Here is a 16,741-nt window from a genome sequence, read left to right on the forward strand (position 1 = left end):
GGAACTAATCAATTCATCATAAATAGGTGGTGTTGTATTTACTCACAGGATCCATAAGCCACAGGGGGCACAGATCTAATTAATTCCACACAATCGTGTACAAGCAGGAAACAGCCCCTGCTATTAACTCAGACCCCATCGACCTGCTGGAACATTCCAGCAATTCAGTGTCTGATGGCGCCATGGCTTGGAATCCATCCTCTCACAACAGGCATGCCAAAAACCCGCCTCTGTTGCAATGCCTTCTGGGGGTGCGCCTGCTGTCATTCGGTGGGACTGGGCTTGGGGGGGGGCGGGTTGGGGGTTCCACCACTCCTCACAGTGGTGGTGTTCTACAGACGAAAGCAGAGAGAGATCTGTGCATAATTGTTTTTTTTTTTACTTTAAAAAGTAATTAAGTGTGTGGGATCGGAGGGCAGGGAGCCTGAAGAGGAGGTTGGGGAATAATTAGAGATTGATCGGCGTGAGAGAATTCAAGAGGAACTTGAGTCGGCACTGGCACACCCACAGACAGCAGCGCACAATGTCGCACGGACGCGTGCACACACACACGTGTGTGTGTGTGTGTGTTCTCGTCTTCGTTTGTCTGTGTGGTTTATCTCTATTTTATTTTATTTATTTTTTATTTACATGCTTATTTATTTTTAAAATGAAAGCTGATGAAAGCTCTAACTTGGCATTAGTCCATGATAACAGATGAAGAAACCTTTTATGAAGAAAGAGTGTGATTGAGAAAAGAGAGCAATTCAGAAAGTGCGGAGGGGGAGAGAGTGACGGGGGGCAAATACAGTATCCATATTTTCTTTGGCAGAGAGTGCGTGACAGATTGCAGTGGAGCTCAGTGACAACGGCAGTAGGGAAACATGAAGTAATTAGAAGAGTCTTGCTCGGGTGGGGCCCAGGCACCCTTCCCCATACACCGTTAGGCTGGCGACCTTGGAGATCAGCACAGGCAGTAACGAGCTGGGGGCTGGCAGACAGCAGCCTGGCTGGCCCCGAGAACGCTCGCTGTCCCTTTGCAACGCTGAAGCACCACACCCTGCTCTCAGTCTGGCCCACCGCACCTTGATCTCAGTCTGGCCTGCCCTTAAGCGCTGTGAAGACACGTCACATGGCTGTAATTGTTTAAACCTATAAAGCTATGTGTCATTTTTTCATGTGCTGCGGGTATAAGACTTTTTATTACAGGTGGTGTAAACTCAGTTTGCCAGTGAATCTTATTGTAATAAAACATTTCCACTTTGTGTTTCCGTACTCTTTTCATCACGTCATGTCCCCACACCAGTTTGTAATGCACTAACTGGTGCTGTGGTAGGAACTAGGCTGGTTAGCATGCTCACGCACACATTAGCCATTGGCAGAGTCTACAGTTTTCACCAGCTCCACAGGCTGGCACATTAAAGCTCTCAAACTGCCATGTACCCATATTTTGTTCCTGTTTTAAACAAAACAGACAAGAAAGGAAAAAACCAGTGCAAAACGAGATCAGACCAGTTTGTAGGGACAGTAGGCTACAGTAAGCTAGTGCTGCCAAGCTCTTGTCACATGCCCAGCAGTTATTTGTGGAATGTCAGTGGTGGATGGGTCAGGTTCGGAAAGTAAAGCGTCCCTGGGATTTTCTTCCAAACAACCGCATTTTGAACAAGCCCAACCCATCACAGAGAACTTCTGCAATGTAATTATTTAGCAAACATCAACATACGTTCTTTGTTATTCCAACGACACCATTTGATGTATCATTTATGTTTAGGTTTTCTCATCTGTTTCTTGAATCCTTGGTTACAACATTGAAATGTCACGAGTCTCTTTGCTCATTGTTTGTTGCCACCAAATGAAACGCGCTACTTCTTTTTTTTATTCTTTCACTCATTATGACAAGATTCCTTTTATATGTGATTTTAATTGTCATGCTGATAAAGTATTTATCCAAAAAGCCATGAAATGTGTGTCCCTTTTAAAGGTAAGGTAGGTATTGTAGCAGTGGGCAGGTGGAGGTGGGATACAAGCGTGAATCTTTAAGATGTTTAATAAGAGGACACACAGCACTACAAACTAAAAAATATGAAAAGCAACAACAAAGAACCTCTAACAGAAAACCCTGACACACAAATTAACAAAGACATATGAGCAAAACATAAGCTTGAAATGTTCTACACAACAACTTACAAACAATGACCAACAAACAGAAGACCAAACACAGGGTTTAAATACAAGACTAACAAGGGGACTAAACTAAAAACAGGTGACAATGATTACAAGGGGCGTGGTTAAAGTTGACAGGGGCGTGGCAGGAAAATACATGGGAAACCAAACAAAGCAATGACAGATAAACAGAGGAGGGGCTAAACATGACAACAAGACTGACAGGTGGGAGTAGAGGTATATGTGACAGGTATATTGATGTACATTTTTGTACAAGAAGTGTTTTAACACACAACATAAGAGACAATAGATACAAGATAAAGGATAGAGGTAATATAAGATATAGTAAAGATATAATAAGAGATCAAACAAGATAAATCCACTAAGTGATAACTGCTTGCATCAAATAATAATAATAAATATTTAAATAGAAGAGCCATGTCACCACCTTTTCTGACATTTATAAAATTAGTTTGTGTTAATTCAATTAACACAGTTGCACTGCTATATTCAGTTAGTCAGATTTCTGATAAAAGCATAAAATCAAGTTTACGACCTACTATGAAATCATGGACTAAGAATGATTTGTTTGTAAGTGATTTTATGTTGAGAAGAGCCAACTTAACTGTGTGCTTGGCTCCAAGAGCTGTGACTCACATTTTATATCATATATTAGATAAATATATTGCTATATTTGATGCATACACTCTGTTCCATTTCTAATAAACACTGGAATTAAAGAGATTTCAGGCACCCGGGGTCCAGGGTTGTTTTTGGAACAGATATGGATGTCATCATCACTGTAACACCATTTCAGTAAAGGCTTGCAACATTTGGAGGCCAGTAGTTGTTAGAACTGGGTAAGAACAATGTGCCTTCTTTGAACAGATGAACTACGCGAGAATGATGTTCCTTCTTTGAGCAGGTGAGAGTGCATGCTGATTGTAGACAGTAGTAGACAATGAAGCAGTTTATTTGGGGAGGAGAGCTTGGCCCTTTCAATGAGACATTGTTATTGGAGTTGGACATGGGGCCCAACCCTTCCTGGAGAAGATCAGAAGGGGAGGAGATGAGGAGATTTTTGTAATTGCATACATCAGGAAAAGAGATGACTGGAAAGATCTCCATTGTCAGTTTAGATGTCTGAACCACAAGTGCAAGCCCATGAAGTTAAGGAGAACCTTTAAGGACACTTGAAGATAGGCAGCATTGCATCAGAGAGAGGCCATACCTATAAAGTAGCCACGGTAATCACTTGCTATTGTCTTGCTCTTGCACTCTTCCTGGTTATACTGGTGTGCATGAGGCGAGTGTATTTTGTTTTCTACCACTAATTAGTTGAGTTGGCTCGTAAACAATGTGAAATAGCTGGAGTATAAAGTGCCTAGAAAATTGTGTGACTGCCCTGTTTTGCCTCCATGTTGGAAAGCATGAACTCTGACCAGTCTATCCTCAAACAGATATTTAGACCTTGCTGAAGTCTTCAGCAAGAAGTCTTCAGCAAGAATATAGCCACCCAACTCAGAGCTCACGTTTGACTGTTTAATTAATCTATTACCTTACACATCACCCCAAGACGCCAGTGAACCTACTATCAAAACCAGAAACAAGGGCTTTAATTGACTGATTTGCTGATTTCTCGTTTCCTTTCCTTCACTCCTTTTCTCACGTCGTAGCTCTAGATGCTAGGAAGGATGAATCAGTGCTCAACAGATTCATGAATCAGTGCTCAACAGATTCATGAATCAGTGCTCAACAGATTCATGAATCAGTGCTCAACAGATTCATGAATCAGTGCTCAACAGATTCATGAATCAGTGCTCAACAGATTCATGAATCAGTGCTCAACAGATTCATGAATCAGTGCTCAACAGATTCATGAATCGGTGCTCAACAGATTCATGAATCGGTGCTCAACAGATTCATGAATCGGTGCTCAACAGATTCATGAATCAGTGCTCAACAGATTCATGAATCAGTGCTCAACAGATTCATGAATCGAGACATCCTTGTTTGTTCTGTCATCACTTTCGTGCTGCATCACACGATGACGTGATGCACAGCTGTTGAAGTGTTATGGAAGCGTTATTAATACCTAAAGGTATTTACATGACTATTCATTATTGTTATATCCATTGTATAAACATTGTTCATTACCCGTTATTATTATTAGCCACATTAAAACTGATTGATCGTCCAAGGTGATCCTTGTTCACTTTTTGAATAAAAACAAACGTCTGTTACAACACTCTCATGTGTTCTCAGCGTGTTACTACCATAGCACACTACACTGCTGATGCATCATTGGCTCTAAAAAATAGAGATGCAAACACAGGCCATATGGGAAAGGTGCAAACTGGTGCAAACACAAGCCGTTTCTGTGAACAGCACCAAAGTTCTCATACGTGCAAACTGGAAAGGTGTGTGAACCAGAAAGGAGCCCTTTTCTGATTGGTGGGAAATGGCTATAAGAATCCTTGTGCAAGGTTCCTACACTCAGCTACCTGTGTAACATGAGTGAAAATTGTAAGCCACTCCGGATGAGTATTTGCCAAAAGCAAAAGCAGTAAAAGTAAATGTGTCTTTAAAGATGGTGACGTTTGATCAGTTTCTGGGTTATGGGTTTGAGGAGGCAGAACAGAGCAATCAAGGAGGCATCGGAGTTACGAGATTCACCTTGAAGACGAGGCCTTGAAATTAGGATACACGCTTGACACTGTCATGCTGCGGCAGGTCTTTTATTGAAAAAAAAGACTGGTGCCTCCACCCTTGTTAAACTGAAGGAGTGCTTATAATCCGATTTGCATTTGAGTACACTCTCATTCTTTCAGGTTTTTGTCAATGAGATGTTGAGATATGACAGGTCAACGTATAAATCGATAACACCTTGATTTACTCTCCAACCCGGTCGGACTCCTTAGGCGATAAGCTCCTACACAGTCACTTCTAGACAAAACAGAGAAGTGTGGATTTCAAATCAGGAAGCATTTCCTTGGGTGCAACATCAGGCGGCCAGTGGAATAAGCATGGATTCTGACAAAGTGTGTGATGTGGTAGAATCACATCATCTTAAAATAATAAAGGACTTCTAAGATTTTTAGGATTTGCAAACCTCTACCCAAAGCTCCATTTGTCGCTTTAGGTCAGTTGTGGCTTCACGTAATTCTCTGGTGAGGTTCCCTTCAGCTCCCATTCTTAAACATCTTCATCCTGCTCTCCCACTACTAGTGGAGGTTGACACTTCAGACACAGGGCTTGGAGCAGTTTTATCTCAATAGTCCACCACCTAAACGACACCCATGTGCCTTCTTTTCTCAGAAACTCAACAACGCAGAGACAAAAAAAAATCACTTAGGGAACAGGGAGCTTCTGGCCATGAAAGCAGCCTTTGATGAAGGGAGGCATTGTCTCGACAGGGCCAACCAGCCCTTTTCTAGTATAGAAATCTGGAATACTTAGAAGCAGCCGTGTGACATCAGACAAGCTAGAAGGGCATATCACTCAGTTCAGTTTTCAGTTATATACCAACCCAGCTCCAAGAATGGGAAGCCGTGCCAGTTCAGTCCAGAAATCAAAGTAGAGACTATCCTTCCACTTCCCTGTGTTCAATGGGACATAACTAGAAAGATTCAGCTCACTCACAGCCACACAGCCATTTCCTCCAGAATGTAGTTTTAAAGATATATCCCTGCTCCTTTTCATCCAATGATAAATCTACTCCACAACTCACTGAGGCCTGATCACCCTGGCATTTAGAACACAGTAGGTCTAATCAAAAACATGCATTGGTGGCCTTCCATGGAGCTGGAAGTTACCAGATATGTTCTGTAGAGCAAGACCGTGAACCTCTGCGTATATTGAAGCTTCAGTGGTCGGGGCTCCAACTATGCAGGGAGGCTTGAGAAAAGTAGGAAAAACCATAGTTTCAATCATAAAATGAGAAAATATAATTTATTGTTTAATAAATAGCTCATACAAAATTTCTGGTCATTTTCATTTCAAATTTTGCTCCTTAAAAGCACAAACAACTACAAACGCTGCTGTGCAAAAGTGCAGCGTGCAAATATTCCACACGCGCAACATCTCCAGCACCTTTGTAAGAGTCAATTAGGGATATTTCTGAACACAAGAAACATGTCCAACTCTTGTGTGTTATCTCAATTAACACATTCTTGATTGAACGTCAAAATGAAATTTATTGACATTTATATACCCTCTTTGTAGCTTTATACAAAGTATCACCAACGTTTACTTCTATATTTTTTTATTGAATTTAATGTAGTATTTACAGTTCTATTTGGTTATAGTATGTTTTATGCAATTTTTTGCCTTTATGCTGTCTTGCTTGCACACTGAAAATGTTAACTCCGTGCCTGGCCTGTGCCCATTCTAAAATGCCCATGGTCACATATAAGAGATTCTTTTTCTTGTAGATAAAGAAAATTTTTCTAAAGCATGCAGGTTTATAGCACTAAAGAAATCTCCCACAGCTCGGGAAGCAGCCAAGGCTCTTTTTGAAAATGTTTTCTGTTCCTGCGGTCTGCCCGACGACTTCGCTTCTGGTGACTGGAGCCCCTAAATGTCCCTGGGTGTGCACAGAATTCTCTCCCAGGCTCCACAGATGTAATGACTCCCTTTCAACGTGTGCTCTGTTTGCCAGGGTCTGTGGCGTCAGTGGAGGACTGGATGAGGAGCACCAGACAGAGGCGGGAAGAAGCATATCATCTGTAATGGCCGGTCTGACAAAAAGTTCCAGGGGAAATAAACATGGAACAGATGGACCTTAACTCCTGGTCAGGAGATTTTGTTATCTAGGCAGGACAAAACTTCCATATAAGACGTTGAGCCCTATTTTATTGGTCCGTTTGAAGTGGTTGGATGAGCCACTGCTGTAGATGAGCTATAGCAGGCTGAAATGACCTGCTACTTAGTGTATTGTTCCCATCTTTCATATTCCTTTACTGAAGCCGTTCTGTTCTTCCTCCCTGCGAGCTGGACCAGCAGTAGACCTGCTCCCACTTGTGCATTAGATCCCCAGCCTATAGTGCGAGGGCACTGTTGAAATCCCAGTAGCAGGTGTATTAAGTAGCTGACTGCAAGGTTACAGCCTGGGGAAGATACCCTTGATCTCTCCTTAATCGCTGATTTTCACCAGGTCAATCCACCCCCAGATCCAGGGGCCACCTGCAGCACTGGGAGCAGCCGGGGCAGGGTGTGGGCGGGGTGGGGGCGGAGTGGGGGCGGACTGGGGGCGGGGTGGGGGCGGAGTGGGGGCCGGGTGGGGGCGGAGTGGGGGCGGGGTGGGTGCGGGTTGGGGGTGGAGGTGGGGGCGGGGTGGGGGCGGAGTGGGGGCGGGGTGGGGGCGTGTTGGGGGTGGAGGTGGGGGCGGGGTGGGGGCGGAGTGGGGGTGGGGAGATGGGGGGGTTGGTTGCTCTCTCCCAGACACTAACACTTGCACCCACACCAGTGTGTAGTTTGTGCTTATTACGCAATTTATATTATGTATTTTTGCACTGACTCCTAGTTTGAAGCCTTGCTGTTTAACTCTTAATTCTGATTCTTTGATATTCTGATTCTGATCTGATTCTGATTCTTTGATGTTGTATTTTTTTGGCTTACAAATCTTGCTTGGCTCTTTCTGACTCACTGTTTTGGTTTTGCCCTTTGCACTTTGTTTACCTCGTGTGGTTTTGGATGTGGAAATAAATCTGCTTGGATCCAACCTACCCAAGTCTCATGTCACAGGTTGTTGGATGTGACAAATCACCACCATGTAGCCACTGTGTGAATGGAGACCCTGGGAGGCACATACGTTGAAGAGAACATTAGCTTCTCTGTTAGGAGTTTCATACTCTTCTTGTTTGGATGTTGTCATGCATAAAAACTCTCCTTCCCCAAACAGATTGTGATTTGTGTTTAATATTAATTCTAGATTTAGTTGCACCAGAAAAGGTCATAAATATGTCTCAGCCATAAAAAAAGGCACGAGGAACCAAAATGAAAAGTACATTAGGACACTTTCAAAATGTATGTATTTGTGAACATCAATCAATTCGATTAAAGTTTATAACAAGACATTTTGACATAATTTTTAAAATAATTATATTTTTAATAATAACAAAATCATAAAATTTTTAATGATGATTAACTCCAATTAATTGATATTCTCCAAGTATGTGTGAGTCTCTTAAAAAAAATAAAAGCCTATATCTCAATCTAGATTTAGTTTTAAACTAAACTCAGACAAATTTCAAGCTAAAATTCCTTGATAACAGAATAATATGTTTATGGAAAAATCTAGAGACCAAAGCACAGAGAAGGATTAGTAATGAAACAGAATAAATTATGTGAGAGGGAATGTTGAATAAAGCCCGGTTTCAGGGCTTGTAGTTCTGGACACAAATGCTGCAGGTGACGGTTTACTGTCATTTTCTGAAGATCTACTTTAAAATCTGGCTTGGAAATGTCTTAAATGGTTTAATTCAAATCTTAAATGAAGAACATACTGACATCAGGCTAGGTAAACATCTCTGTGCAGAATATAACACTCTTTAAAGTGTATCCTAGAGATCTGTATTATCTCACTTCAATGTAGAGGAGGTGGACAATAAAAGAGTGACAAAAATGTTTCAGCCCCCTGCATATGATCAGCAGCTCGGTGTGCTGAAAGCAGCAACATTAGAGAGAATACACTTTAGAGGACACACAAGAGAACATTGATGTACACAGAGTGAGATCCCTGATGGTACATTTGGGACAATGTAGTTTGTACTGGGAGGTTTAAAAAACAGTTTAAGGACAGAAAAGACCATAAAGCATGTAGAAGGGGGAGATAAGTAATTATGCATTTGGAACAGTACATTACACAAAACACTGGTATATGAATGTGTGTGCATGCACATGTGCATGTGTGTTTGTGTGTGTGTGTGTGCGTGTGTGTGTGTGTGTGTGTGAGTAGGCTGATGGAGAGGGGAGCAGTCTAGACGGAGGCAGACTGGCAGGGGTAGGGTACAGGGTATACTGGCAGGTGTAGGGTGCAGGGGTAGACTGGCAGGGGTAGGGTACAGGGGTAGACTGAGAGGGATAGGGTACAGGAGTAGAATGGCAGGGGTAGGATACAGGGGTAGACTGGGAGGGGTAGGGTACGAGGTATACTGGGAGGGGTAGGGTACAGGGTTAGACTGGGAGGGGTAGGGTACAGGGTTAGACTGGGAGTGGTAGGGGGACAGGGGTAGACTGGGAGGGGTAAGGTACAGGGGTATACTGGGAGGGGTAGGGTACAGTGGTAGACTTAGAGGGGTAGGGGGACAGGGGTAGACTGGGAGGGGTAGGGTACAGGGGTAGACTGGAAGGGGTAGGGTACAGTGGTAGACTTAGAGGGGTAGGGGGACAGGGGTGGACTGGGAGGGGTAGGGTACAGGGGTGGACTGGGAGGGGTAGGGTACAGGGGTATACTGGGAGGGGTAGGGTACAGGGGTAGACTGGAAGGGGTAGGGTACAGTGGTAGACTTAGAGGGGTAGGGGGACAGGGGTAGACTGGGAGGGGTAGGGTACAGGGGTAGACTAGGAGGGGTAGGGGGACAGGGGTGGACTGGGAGGGGTAGGGTACAGGGGTACCCCCACATGGGAACACGTGTATACACACATACACACACACACACACACACACACACACACACACATGCACAAACGCACGCACACACACACACACACACACACACACACACACCCACACACACACACACACACACACACACACACACACACACACACACACACACACACACACACACACACACACACACACACACACACACACACACACACACACGTGCTTACAAATGCCCTGCCTACAAAAGATAATGTTGTTCTGGTCACAACAACCTCACCATCAGTGAAGTGTTATTTTCTGAAAAATGTCCTAGAAATCAATAAACTGATGTTTGTGATTAAGGGGAAGGGTGACAGAAGAGAAAGAGAGACAGAGAGAGAGAGAGAGAGGGAGACAGAGGGAGTGATAGAGATAGAAAACTTTAGAAAACTTGAAAAGGTCACAGTACATTTAAACAGTACATAAAGAAGATAAATAAAATACAATCATGTAATATGGAATATAAATTCAGCACTATTCCGCCATAGTGTACAGTACCATCTTAATCACATATTCATGGTTATGTTCTTGATTACTAAAAGACATTTGAAATAAGGGTTTCACAGTTCTACCGTCTGTACTTATTCCAAGCTTCACTGAGCGCGGTGGCCCTGTGGTGACACGCAGGGATTGAATAAAGTTCTAGAATCACATCATAACGCCATTCATCACTCCTCCACTCTGCTCTTATTGCAGGAAGTCGCCCATGCCATCCACATCAGGCCCCATGATTCATTTCCTGTGTGACGGAACTCTGGGACAGGAAATGAATAAAGGCTATGGCCACTGTCAGCCATCCAGCCTTGATGTTGTGCCACCAACGTTCCTTGGCAAGACCAGCGTTCCCACTGGCTGGTGTTTTGACCGCAAGGCGTGAGGAAGAGTTTTGGTCCTTCCCTTGAGGGTGTGCAATGGCTGGAGGATGAAGGGTGTTCATGCACGATCCCACGTTTAATGAAAGCAACAGCATACAAACCATATTCATATGCTCAATCTTTCAAAATGAAAAAAAAAAAAAAACTAACAAAAAAAAAAAACCCGATATCTGGCTAGGGGAGACATGACAGGGCTGGTGGCGAATATCTTTCCTTCACCTTATTTCACTCTCGATGCAACAAGTCACCTTATATTCTCCATGTAGGGACAGCTCAGAAAAAAGACCTGTTATGTGGGTTATCTTCCACACACTCTCAGACAGCTCTGAGCAGAGCCAGGGCGGACTACCGCCGCCCCCCCGAGAGGCCCCGAGTCAGGGGACAGAAACGGCAGGATCCAAGCAGGCTTCGAACGGGGCCGTGCCCCGGGGCTGCCCTGCTTCAGGTGTGCTTCAGAACTCGCTCTGAGTGGACTCTGAAAAGCAGTCTGTCCATGATCTCTTGTAGCACTCGTCTCTAAACAGCGCAGGGCATTTCTGTAGGACGGTTACAGTCTTGAAAATGTAAATGGTTTCCTAGACTTTAACCGGAGTCCATTTTTCATCAGTCAGGAGAGCAACTTGGCTTTGAATTGCTTTGCTAAGCACCTTTGACATTGTAACAAACAGCTTGATATTTTTCTTTAACGAACGTCCTTCAGTACTATAGCAGTAGCTGGCGTGATATTACATAAAGGACCATAGTTATTGAATCATTATCAGGAGATGACAATTTAGACAGAGTGAGAAACAAATGTGATACTATTTTAATAAAATATATAGTCACAAAACTGAAAATGTACACAAACAGGATATTTAGCTTTGATTGATTCAGTATTTCAATATATCAAATTTATATAAAGATTTCTCAGCAAGAAAATATAATTAATTTCACATTTTAAAATTAGGTACTCTTGAATAACAAGTATAAACCCGAATTTAAATGTAGTTCTTAATTAATGTTGACATAATGAAAATTTAATGAAATATGTAATGAAAATGGTCGCATGCATCCAGACAGTGGTTACTAGCCATATTTAAGAAAGGGTCAAAGGTCAAGCATCACAAAGACAAGACAAAAGGTAAATGAATAAGAAAACGTCACATTGGTAGAGACTTCAAACAAAGTCCTATATGTAATCTACTTTTATTCATTCATCTATATATTAATTCATTTGTGCATATGTATGTTTATCAGCAACAAATAAACAACCTTGCTATCATATTGTAAAAATAGTTCAAGAGAAATATGTTGAAAATGAGAAGTTGTTGCTGTAACTCTGTAGCTTTTGTGCCATTCTTCAGCATGTCACCAAAACTCTGGCAACAGTGTCCTACTGGTGAATCCCACACAAGTCCATGTGGCTTGCTTAATACACTTCCAAATTAACACTTAACTAAATCCAGTCACAGTTACCACATTTCTATTCCACAAAATATATGTCAGAAAGCAGATAAAAGTCCTCCAGGTGGCTGTAGCAGCACTACGCTAAGGCGTCATGCACCTCACACATGATCCCGTTCATGTCCCTGATGATGGACATGCTAGCGTTCCTGGACAGAGCCGGCCCTGTGGTGCAGGACCAGCAGAGGCCCCCTGAGCTCTGTGAATGCAGTGTACATGGAGGCCAACTGGAGATGGAGAGGAACCAAAGCACTGGACGAGTTGAAATGGGCATAATCAAAATGAGCACCCCCTACAGGACAAACACTGTTACAACATACTAGGACAGGAGTTGCTGGCTGCTTTTAGAATCCAGCTAAATGTTTCTGGTTTCCCACAGTCAGAGGCAAACTTGAATTTATAACAGCAATGGAGAAGAAGAAGGGAATAAATTTTAGTATTATACACTTCTCTTTTGGGATAACACTCTCTTTCTCTCACTCTCACACACACACGTGCACACACTTACTTTAGAATGAACTGATGATGTCTGATGATTCACACTATAACAGTACCAGCATAACACACATACTTCTATCTTTTCATTTCAGCATAAGCACGGCATGCTCTGGACGCGTTTAGTCCTTTGTGCTTTTTCCTGCGATAAAGAGGCCAACCATTTTCAAGACAGACCGCACCTCTGTTTCTTCCCTTCAGGTAAGTAAGCGCAGTTCCAGTCTCTGACGGCCAGCCTCTCTTTCAGGCCACGTCTAGACCTTCACGGTGCCGTTTTGACTCACGCTGCGGCCGCACGTGTAAACGCACCTACGCGCCTGCTTTAAACTCCCATCCCCGTTCCACACAGCCTAATTCAAATCATGGCCCTCCACAAAACTTCACTTAGAATGCCACAATAGAGGGCCTACACGTGTGACCATGGGAGCCAGAAGCAGAGAAGCCCGAACAATGGGAGATAGGCGAGTGAGCTGACTGCGGTATTGAGATATTGGAACGGCCGGGTTGTTCCCAGGGTCTGAGGGGAAGAAAGAGGCAGCGACCTGGAGACAAAGGGCGGTGAGATGGGAGCAGTGCAGGGCATGAGAGGGGAGAGACTGAGGCAGCGGAGAAGACAAAGCAGGATGTAATGATGTGGCTTTCAATTACCCACCTCACTCACCCCTGATAGCCTCACAGGGCAACTAGCGCCTCCCTGAAGCTCTCACACACACACACACACACACACACACACACACACACACACACACACACACACACACACACAGTCTCTTTTTTTCCACTCACATGCACATAGACACATACACTCATACATGTCAGTGTTTGTTGTTCACTCTCTCTCTCTCTCTCTCTCTCTCTCTCTCTCTCTCTCTCTCTCTCTCTCTCCACAAATACACTTACACAAAAATGATGCACACACAAAGAAATCCACACACAAAGAAACCCACAACTTTACTTCAGAACTTAATCCTTCTAATAGACACTTCTGTGTGTGCACACTAAGCCTGTCAGTAGACAGTGACCCTGCCTGTGCTCTATGTTTATACAGTACATTTATAATTATAAGAGAAGCAGCACATACTCATCTCTCTCTCTCTCTCTTGTGTGTGTGTGTGTGTGTGTGTGTGTGTGTGTGTGTGTGTGTGTGATGTGTGTGTGTCTGTACACACGGGTGTGTTCATGTGTGTATTTGATACCAGATTAGAAGCCTTCTGTACAGTGGTTCTGTGTTAAGCTGCCTTTAAGTGTTGCTGCATCAATTTATGCTGTGATCGTCATATTCCAAGGACTTTTAATTAGTCATGCACTGCAATTCAAACACACACACACACACACACACACACACACACACACACACACACACACACACACAGTAAATTACTTCATCACATATTGGGGTCAGTCTGAGTGTAAGAAGGCTGCAGATATTGTGCCATGAATCCCATGATGCCCCCCCCCTCCCCCCGCACCAACCCCCTTAGGACTCATTCACCTGTCAATCACAAGTGATTGTATATCTTGACATAATTAAGGATATAATAATGAAGACAACCTCCAGGAAGCCGTATGACTCTCCAGCTACCAATGATTGAATAGAACCATAAAATAAATGCTTTATTATATATTCCATGATAAAGAACAGTGTCCTGTGGGATTTAACATGGTTTTTCCATTCAGTTTACATGAATAAAATTTAAAATAAATTCTATTCATTGCTTTCTAACATTTCAGTTGAATACTGATATAGATAATTAAATTGTGTGAATTGAGTAAATTTATGCACACACACACACACACACACACACACACACACACACACACACACACACACACACACACACAAAACACCTACTGAAACAATGGTCATTTATATGTTAAGTGGAAACATAAGGATTATTGTTTTCCTGCATCTGTGTCCTACTTGTGGAAACGCTCTTCCTAATATCTGTTTAGCAGGTCAGTATGATGGCTCGCTAATGTCTTTGTCACAATGTACCTGTAATCTGTGTTTCTAATATTGCCTTATTGTGACTTACCAAGCAGAACAATGAATATCTGCACTAGGACATGACATTTGCTCTAATGCACTTGTATGGCTTGTCTATAAACTGTTGTGGAATGTCTGTTTGTAAGCATGAATGATATTTGAATGTGTGTCCTTGCTATTGTGCTGTTGCTTGACTATTGATGAGTGTTTACAAAAGATGCTTTTTCCGGTTTCTTTATATTGTAAGTGATTCTTTTATCATGTGGAACAATGAAGCCCGCAGTCTGTGTCCAGTCTGATGCTGGCAGGAAACTAATGAGAGGTTCACTCCTGTAGGGCAGCCCCCCAGCAACCCCCCAGCAACCCCCAGCAGCCCCTTTACAATGTCTGGCCTCAGCTGGAAAAAAGTGTCCACGTGCAGTCCTGCAATATCTGTCCAAGACTCCGGGAGCTCTGTGGGCCTCTCGATACAGCCAGCAATTAACTGAACCACTGAACCTGCTCCTGTGGTCTTGTACACTCAGCCCTTCAAAGTCACGAGTCCCTGCCCCCACCTCCACCCATTGGTCAGACGTCTTAAGCAAATCAAATCAAACAGAGCTCAGTTAGTCTCACAATGGAGCGGAACTGGCCCTATAAACTCAAAGTCACTGCTATGATATGTTCAAGCAGCCAAACATAATCCACCCTCAGCCAAGACGTCTCAGCAGGGTAACGTTGGAATCCTCGTTTTTTTTGTGTGTGTGTGTGTGTGTGTGTGCTCGTCTGAGGTTACACTCGAGTGGCTCTCGGGTCTGCCTGACCCACATAGGTGCGGTGGAGCTGGGAGGTGGCGGAGGGCGACACCAGGAGGTTTTCCCGCCACGCTCCCACCTACCACGGGTCTCAAGGCAGCTGAGGCAAGCGACTCGCCCCCGAGCCATATGGTCTACAAGTGGCTGGGTGGAGGTGTCTGAGTGGCATGCTGTCTCTCCTCCGCCGATTCCTCGTTACGGGATAAAAATAGCCGAGAGACACCAGAGCTTCGCATCGTGTCACCACGCTCTGACATCGGTGTGAGACAGATGGTGCAAATTAATGACAGGCAAGGGGAAAAAAAAAAGGAATGAGAGGAAAAAAAAAAATCTTTCCCGAAACGACCGCAGTTACAAAACAAAACAACGAAAAAAGTGCGTCATGAAAATGGCTCTTCAAGCGAAAGCGTGTGAGGGAGAGGTCTTAGCTGGTTATTAGCGCCGGGCCATGCCGCACAAAGGCGGGTTGCTGTGCTCTCTCTTGAGCGAACAGCTTTGCTAAGCTCAAACACGATGCTAATTAAAGTTGTGAGGGCCTGTGTTTGACCTCCAGCAGATGGTTGATCTCAATTCCACTTCTATTCTGTTCTGCTAAAGTCATCTCTGCTCCAGTGTGGGCAAGGTGAGGTCTAGCTAGCACTGCTCCTAAATGTCTTTACATGGACTCCTTACTGTGCACCGTAGGTCTGTTAGCATTAGCTACACGAGCAATTAGCATGGGGGATACAGTGGAGGCATTACCAGGTAAGGCGATGCTGTTTTGGGTGCACTCAGAGAGGGCGTGGTGAAGGATGAAGATCTGGCAGATACGTGTAAATATAGCCCAGCTGGAGACTCCCTGTAGAATGGCCTCTGACAGCCGTTTGAGTTAAACAGTGGTGTAGTTCAGAGATCCGAGCTTTATTGCACCGGTGCACTGGGAACCAGAGAGGCCTGGGAGGATCCAGGGCATTATTAGAGTGCAGAGAACATAAGCCCAGCACACACACACACACACACACACACACACACACACACACACACACACACACACACACACACACACCGGGAGAGGAAAGGGAATGAAGACAAGTAACAAATGCACAGCTGACAGTAGTTTAAAAATGTAGATTATGGCTCACCCTACAGGGAAGGATAGATCAAGGAGATGAACAATCATAAATTTAAAGGGAAAAGATGAGTTGATGATGGAGAAAGGCTGAATAAAAACAGAGAGGAAGAGAGAGGCCAGGGAGAGGCGCGTCGCAGCGCTCACCTGGACGGCGGCTTCCCTCGTCTTTTTCATCGCTGTTTTTTGATTGTTGTTCGAAAAGGTCTAGCTCTAGCTTTGATAACCGCGCGGTGCCAACGCCGA

The 16,741-nt window shown here is 43.8% G+C and overlaps 1 protein-coding gene across 1 annotated transcript in view; it reads right to left on the minus strand.

The window, feature by feature from the left end:
• The window catches only part of vat1 (vesicle amine transport 1), a 22,655-nt gene extending 10,405 nt beyond the window's left edge, over positions 1 to 12,250 (minus strand). Inside the window, 1 exon segment of the mRNA XM_076997355.1 lies at positions 12,212 to 12,250. Coding sequence (XP_076853470.1) covers positions 12,212 to 12,250 — 39 coding nt within the window.
• Between the last annotated feature and the right edge of the window lie 4,491 nt (positions 12,251 to 16,741).

This window comes from Brachyhypopomus gauderio, chromosome 2 (genome assembly GCF_052324685.1).
Source record: "Brachyhypopomus gauderio isolate BG-103 chromosome 2, BGAUD_0.2, whole genome shotgun sequence".
NCBI lineage: Eukaryota > Metazoa > Chordata > Actinopteri > Gymnotiformes > Hypopomidae > Brachyhypopomus > Brachyhypopomus gauderio.